This window comes from Spea bombifrons, chromosome 4 (assembly GCF_027358695.1).
Source record: "Spea bombifrons isolate aSpeBom1 chromosome 4, aSpeBom1.2.pri, whole genome shotgun sequence".
In the NCBI taxonomy this organism is placed as follows: Eukaryota; Metazoa; Chordata; class Amphibia; order Anura; family Pelobatidae; genus Spea; species Spea bombifrons.
The window spans coordinates 107,477,675-107,485,042 of record NC_071090.1 but is presented as its reverse complement, the minus strand read 5'-3'; the positions used below and the strand labels follow the sequence as shown (position 1 = coordinate 107,485,042).

At 43.0% G+C, this 7,368-nt stretch overlaps 1 protein-coding gene across 1 annotated transcript; it reads left to right on the top strand.

Moving 5' to 3' along the window:
- Positions 1-255: 255 nt before the first annotated feature.
- LOC128491266 (mucin-3B-like) lies at positions 256-6,761 on the top strand. Its single transcript, XM_053463547.1, has 9 exons — positions 256-401; positions 1,768-1,830; positions 2,622-2,723; positions 3,560-3,681; positions 4,002-4,060; positions 4,316-4,464; positions 5,358-5,414; positions 5,521-5,686; positions 6,357-6,761. Exons 1-9 carry the CDS (start codon positions 350-352, stop codon positions 6,544-6,546), a joined length of 960 nt encoding a protein of 319 aa, XP_053319522.1. The 5' UTR covers positions 256-349; the 3' UTR covers positions 6,547-6,761.
- Positions 6,762-7,368: the final 607 nt, after the last annotated feature.

Below are 7,368 nucleotides of genomic sequence, written 5' to 3'. Positions count from 1 at the left end.
ATACCTGGATCAGTTTTTGGCTCACATTGTGTGTTCTTTTTATGCAGTTCTCAAAGTGATATCCGCTGTATCTCATACATGGGACACTGCTCTGAAATCTTTAACTTGCTACCAGGAAATGTATATTCTCACAGTCGGTTTGGACCTTTGGATTTCTGTAATCAGACAAAGAACCGTCAAAGAGTGTCTGCGGGTCAATGTTTAATGACTGTGCTTATAATAAATGACTTCAGATCCGTATCAGTCCCTCTCCTTTATGTAAACGGGAGAGCACAGGGGATCTGGCAGATCACACAACACACAGATGCAAGCTGTATAGCCATTCTTACCTTGAAGCCTGATCCTGGGTATGAAGGTCATGGAAGTCTCCCATTTGATCGGTGTCATTGTTCTGGCATTGAGTGAGTGACCCCCACCAAAAAACAATGTATATTAAACCTTAATGTTCATTTGTTTACTGTTAGCAGAAGATTGCTCCTATTGAAGTCAAGGGAAGTGCATCCTACGCATGCACAGGGGGAGTCTTGTTGTCCCCTCTGCTTGAATTGTGCGAGGCAGCGCAGGGGCAAGTGGGAGATGTGTTCAGCGGAGGCTGGAGCGTCCCTTTAATGTACCCTGGATGTATGAACTCATTAATTATTGTATAGTTTGAGGTATGTGCAGTGTGGGTACAAAAAATGTCATTTATTGTCCACTGTTTTTTCCTGGAAAGCGGTACATTTTAGACACAGCTGATCGGTCACTATTCTTCATCGAGCAGGTCCCTCCTCACCTTTTGTTTCTGTATCCCCAAACTATTGCGTCATGCTCAACCTGTGATGTCATGTTTAACCATTGTACAGCGCCGTGGCATATGATGGCGATATATAAATCAATAATAATATCCCCAAATAATAGGATGTTACAGTGCCGTATATTGTTTACAGATCAAAATCAACTAATTTTTGATGAATGTGGTTATGCTAGAGGAAGCATGTCTGCCGCAGTTCCCTTTGATGAGAAACCACCATTAAATATTAGGGATTATTGGGTCATAAAGGAAATTTCATGTCCTTCAATATATTTAGAAACACAGTTTATACGTTAAGCCAGGGCTAGTAATACTTGTCCCAGTTATGCCTGCGTCCCCCTATCCTACCTGTATCTTACACATAAACACAGAATCCGACAAAAGGTAAGACCCATTCGACCCCCGTCTAGTCTGCCCCTTTTTTTTTTTCCTGCAGTAAAGAATGAAACCTTAATCAGTCGTTGGTCTCGGCTCCAGGAACCATATGTCTATCCCATACATGTTTAAATTCCCTCACTGTATTATCCCCTACCACTTCTGCTGGGAGGCTCTTTCACTTATCTACCACCTCCTCAGTAAAGTAAAACATTCTTCCATTCCATCGAAGCCTCTGACCCTCTACTTTTAAATTATGGCGTCTTGTTCTAACATTTCTCCTCCTTTGAAATAAACTTCCTTCCCGTACTTTGTATTATGTATTTATGTATCCCATTGTACAGCGCTACGGAATGTGATGGCGCTATATAAAACCGTAAATAATAATAATAATAATAAACGTCTCTCTCCCATCTCCCTCTCTTTCTTTCCTCCAAGCCGGACATATTTAGATCCCTTAGTCTTTACTGATAATTCTTATCTTGCTAACCATTATTCATTCATTCGCTCTCCTCTGAACTCTCTCCAATATATATCAGTAACAATATTGCCCCTGATAAAGCCAGTAACAGTATCCATGAAACCACATCTTGTTGTTTCAGTACCCGGAATACAGACCACGACAACCCGACCTGTTACGACCAGTCATTCCATGCCACAAAATTGTAAGTGTGAAGGCTTTTTTTTGTGTTCTGCGCATTCAAATAACGCACACATTCTTCTACGTTATTTAAGTAATAGGTCATTGAGGTCTTTGGCCAAAGTTGGACGTTTATTGGGCCAGCATAGAAAAGGTAGTTAAACTTTTAAGACCTCTGAGGTCACTTCTTAGAAGCGTTTTCCACGTATATGGCAACGACCTATCGGTGTCTCCATTGGTGCTTTAAGCAACAATTATGATTGTGACATCATTTTAGACAACTATTTGTGCAAAGATTTTGGGCATTCAACCAGGAATGTTTCTAACTTTTCACCTTACCCCATAAAAAAGGGGGCTGCACAACTCCAGTCCTTGAGGGCAGAGAACACGTCCAGGACTGTGTTCAAGGTGGGAGATCCATAAATATTGGCCTGTTTGCGGCCCGTGTTGTGCAGCCTTAAAGTAGAACCTCACTGACCCTACAACGCAACAGAGAGAATTATTCCATCCATAGGCAAGGGAGGAAGGATAGTTTGTTTCAAAGGATAAGAGACAAGCTCCTGGGGGGGGGGGAATGAAACGAAAAAAAAGGAGCAAATTTGTGTAAAATGAAACATTTGAGTAAATGAGTGAAATAAAAGCAAAAGAACACAGAGAACATATTTTTATGATTGTGGTCAAGTTCCTGTGAATATCAATGAACGCGATTTCTCTTGGTGGAGGCTCCACGTCAAATTGTGATGCAGGCGCTATTGTCTTAAACGACCTCGCTATTGCTGACTTCTAATACAATTCATTTACATTTTTACTTCCCAGTTCAATGCCTTAATGGTGGTCTTTATGATGGGATTAAGTGCATCTGCTCGGATGATTATTTTGGAACAATTTGTGAGTCTGCCATAGATAAAGTTGTTATCGGTAAGTGATTTTCACGTTTCCTGAACATAAATGTATCTGTAGATCTGATTTATTACTTTCTGGCGACTTGTGGCAGTAAATGTGATTTACCCAGCATCAGTATCCATGGAAATTACTTTAAAAGATCTGTCACTTTTCTCAAATCCAACTACGTAAGCCTTACATGAAGACTATATATATATATATATATATATATATATAAAGAATTACAGCAACTGGCTCTACAAAGAAGGGAAGGACAAATATAAATCCCTAAAACATAAAATAAGAAATAAAAACAGGCTGCTCGATAAGTGAGCGCAGGGAGGGCCTCGTAACGAGATGCGCCGGGATCCTGCAGTCATTTTGTGGCTGCTCGCGCTGTAGGGAGAGACAGGAGGCAAGGTGTGGGTATATAAGGTGTGATGTGTGTCAGGTGTGATGGTCCGAGTATATTTTAGCGTATGTGAGTGTTAGCGTGTGTAATTCTGTGTTAATGTGAGCGCGAGTGTGTGTGTGTTACTGTGGGTGTATAAGTGTGTGTATGTGTGTTAGAGCAAGTGTGTGTGTGCGAGTGTGCATGTTACAGTAGGGGGCAAGCGGCCAGTGATCCAGGAGACTCCATTCGGGTGACTGCATGACGTGATCAGGCATCACGTGTGTAACCTACACAGGCTTTGTGTTCAGTCTACATCTAATTACAACCATATATATTGGATACATTTCCCAAGGGGGGATAAATAATAATAATGTTAGTTTATTTAACCATTTGGTTTGGCATATATGAGGATATATATATACCGTATATATATATATATATATATATATATAAATATGTTGTATTTCTCAATTTACAGGTAAGTCAATTAACACAACAGTGGTACTTGAAATCCGAATCACAAACCGAGAATATACCGGTGATCTGAGTGACGTAACATCGGATGGATATAAGCAGTTTGAGGAGGTTTTTAAAGCAGAGGTGAGTGAACTATAAAAAAAAGATGCAGGTAACATTTCCAATCGTGAATTAAAAGCCATCTTATGCAAGGGACGGGTGACACCGTCTACTAAAATACGTTCAGCCTCTTTTAAAACATATTCAATTGGTTTTCCTATTCATACGGTTGACTGATCTCAAAAGGGAAATAATTAGGATTTGCTGACATGTATGTTTTTTTTTTTCTTATTCACCTAAAATTACAGTTTAAATGCGATCAGTCCCGAGACTCTTTGTACATAACGTTGAGCAAAACGTAAATGGTTTGTGGCATTTGATTAACCCCTTGTCTCATTACGCAGATGAAATATGTTTATGGAGATATCCCTGGATATAGAGATGTCATTATAAACTCTCTGAGGTGGGTATATCATTTACGTTGAATGAATTTAGGGGCAGTTATGGTTAATTTTGGGGCAGTTATGGTTGATGGGATGTTTAGGGTTAATTTAGGGGCAGTTAATGGATGGGAGTGATGAGGATGAGTATGAATTTTATGATAAATAAAACTTGAGTTCAATAACTATATAATACATTTTTTTTTTCAAATTTTGGGCCCCAAAATTAAGGTGCGTCTTATACATGGGGAATTACAGTACCTGTTTGTCTCTTGTAGGGCAGGCAGCGTCATTGTGGATCACGATGTGATCGTGGAGATGGAATTCCATTCATATGTGAGTGTGAACGAAATGTACGAAGAGATATTTCAAAGAGTTCAGACGGAGTTCGAGGAGTTCATCGGGAGCAATTGTACCCCTGGAGATTGTAAGTCGTTGTTTATCTCCTAGGCGCCGTTCTCACGGTGTAGATCTTTCGGGTCCCCCTGTTTTGTTTGACCAGTCTATCCTTGAGACCCAAACCCTTCTGCCCCAATAGGGCGATCAGGCTTCCTGTTATGTGGCAAAGGATCTGCCATCCCTTTGGATCTGTTGCCCTACGGCTGGTCGGCCCAGGCCATAATACACCCCTGGTCGGCCCCCACTTTGCGAGTGCTTCTCCCCTAGGTAGATGGCTTTCTAGGGGTTAAAGTTAATCAGTGGTTTGTGACAGATATTGGAGTAAATGCTCCATGGACGCCAGTGACTTCTTCATACCGTGTCCATCCTGACCCCAATGTTCCTCCATCTACTCCTCTGATTTTAACGCCTATGTAACCATGGGCAGATCCAGGGGGGAGCAATGGGGCGATTGCCCCCATCTAGAAAGGCGCCAGCATGCTCCGGTCCAGAGAAAGTCATTGGTACTTTTTTATTCCCCTAATTTCAAGGAGAAGGTAGGGTTTAACAGCGCGTGGCCTTGACGTATGTTAGTGTGGTGACTGTGTGTATGCCTGGGTGTGTTAGTGTATGTGTTTGTCTGGGTAGGTTATGGTATGTCTGCTGTGTGTGTGTGTCTGGATATGTTAATGCATGTGTGGGTATAATAGTGTGTGTGTGTATGTGTGTTAGTGTGAGTGTCTGGTGTGTGTGTAATGTGAGTGTCCAGGTGTGTGTTATCGTGAGTGTCTGTGTGTTAGTGTGCATTTCAGTGTGATTGTATGTTGGTGTGGATATGTTAGTATGTTTGTGTTGGTATGGTAGTGTGTGTCTGTTTCTCCACAATTCTGCATAAATTACTGTATTTATTAAACTAATTGATTTTGAATCTTTTTCTTCCAGCACCCCTGTGCATTTCTTCTGTCACCATAGCAAAGCATCCTCCACCCACTCCACAAGGCAAGTGAGAGTTAGCTCAGCTGCCGAGCTCCCGGTCTCGTCATTTTATCGTTATTATGATGTATAAGGCATCTGTCTCAGTTTGTCTCTCTTTTCACTCTGATAGAACTCTGCGATGACCGTTTGCCCCCTGGCATTAAAGAGTTCTACACTCCAGTGATTAGACCCGAAGGCCTGGTCTGTGTGTCTGACTGTAGTCAGGAATCGGAAAAATATGTCAACTGCAATGTTGGTCAGTGTGCACTCCAACCCCAGACGGGACCCGAATGCTTGTGAGTACGGAGATGTCATATTCGTTGTACTGATATTAGTACTCAGCATTATGATGTCACACAGACTCTGCCAATGTTAAGTGGGTGAGGTCATGATATTTTTTTTGCATGTGTAATGCCTACCCACCAGCAGAGGAGTGGCTCGGTTTGCCCCTGGGCTGGTGAGCTTTCAGGAAGGAGGACCAGGTCACTGTAACCCGTAACACTAGACCAACCTGCTGTGGGAGGAGGGAGGCTGGAGGGGCAAATGTCTGGTGGGTCAGTGCCAGATGAGGTGGCTCAGTTCTATTCTTTGCCACTCACGCAGAAGATCGATTGAGAGTAGCGGGCAGTCGCGTGTATCCATTCATGGGCCACTGGCCCAGACCGGTCCCTGGGGCAAAGACCCTCGTCAGCAGGGTCACATGACATGATGTGACGTGGCACCTCACTGAGTGCGACGGGCATGGCCAGAGTGGCCCTCAACTCCTCTGTCCCCTGATGTTCCCCTTTTTTTTTTTAGGAGCTCGGCATGTTTGCTGGGTATGAGGGTATCGCAGGGTTCTACAGCCCTAGACGCCCCAGTAATGTGTGTAGAGTGGAATGGGCCTTTTATATAGGGCTTTCGGGAAGTATAGATTATTAATACTGTACGTGATTGTGACGTTAAGCACTAGTGTTTTCTCCACAGCTGCCCGAACACAGACATATATATGTACACCTCCCCGCGATGCAGAGGTCGGGTGTTAAAAGCAGCTCTGTACGGAGGCGTAGGAGCCGCCGCTGGTCTCTTGGTGACCGCCATTGCCATCATGGTGATAATGCTCTACAGATCGAAACGACAGAGGCCTCAACGGCTTTATGAGGAGCCCAAGTACTGAATGGGGCGGCGGACGCAGCTTTTTTTCCAACATAATACCTGGTCGTGCAGAATTTGTATACTCGGGAAGCTACCTATACTCCTCTACCAGAGCTCCACCATCCAACCTCACATGGAAGCAAAAGGGTGGGGTCTTGAGGGTACTGGCTGGGACATGAAAGGGGTCAAACTTGTTTGGGTTACGGTGGGCAAATATAATTACCGTCTTCCTTTTAATATATTTTTGCATCATTAATTACAACAAAATTCACTAAAGGAGCACCAGCTCCATGCCGGCCAAATAATTCATTTATTAAAACTATCTATAGCCGTTACGTTTAATCCCAACTACCTCTATTATTTGTATTTAGCCTCCCCCTCCTTTTTAATCTGTTCATTCTTTCTTCTTTTTAACCCCCACCTTTCATAATTATTTTTATTTACTACCTCGGGCCCTAACCATAAGCTCTCCCCGGGTTCCTGAAAACAGAAGCATTTTCAGAACTTTAGCAATTTCCTTTTTCAACCATAATTTCCCTCTTTCACACTTGTGTTACCCACACAAATTATATATTCATCAAGGCTCTCTTTTGAAACCACACAATATTTCGTAAGAAAAACTGATGAAATAGGGTAGAGGTAATCTAATGGGGTGGAATAATCCTGCAGACCCCGAGAGTGAAGCAAAAGGGCCCGGGGCCTGTCATTCCTCGGGGGCCTATGGCAGTTGCCCCTTGAGTCCACAAGAACCACGGTCGCAGGACTCGCAACTGCCGGGTTCACCACAGAGAAATCTGCAGGTGAGGTAAGGGGATGGGAGAGGGAGTATGAATGAGTATATGTG

Bases quoted from the DNA above. Each gene is read 5' to 3' on its own strand.
- LOC128491266 (XM_053463547.1), top strand. From the start codon at position 350: ATGAAGGTCATGGAAGTCTCCCATTTGATCGGTGTCATTGTTCTGGCA. The intron at 402-1,767 runs GTGAGTGACCCC...TTGTTGTTTCAG, and splicing joins TGTCATTGTTCTGGCATTGA to TACCCGGAATACAGACCACG. The intron at 1,831-2,621 runs GTAAGTGTGAAG...TTTACTTCCCAG, and splicing joins TCATTCCATGCCACAAAATT to TTCAATGCCTTAATGGTGGT.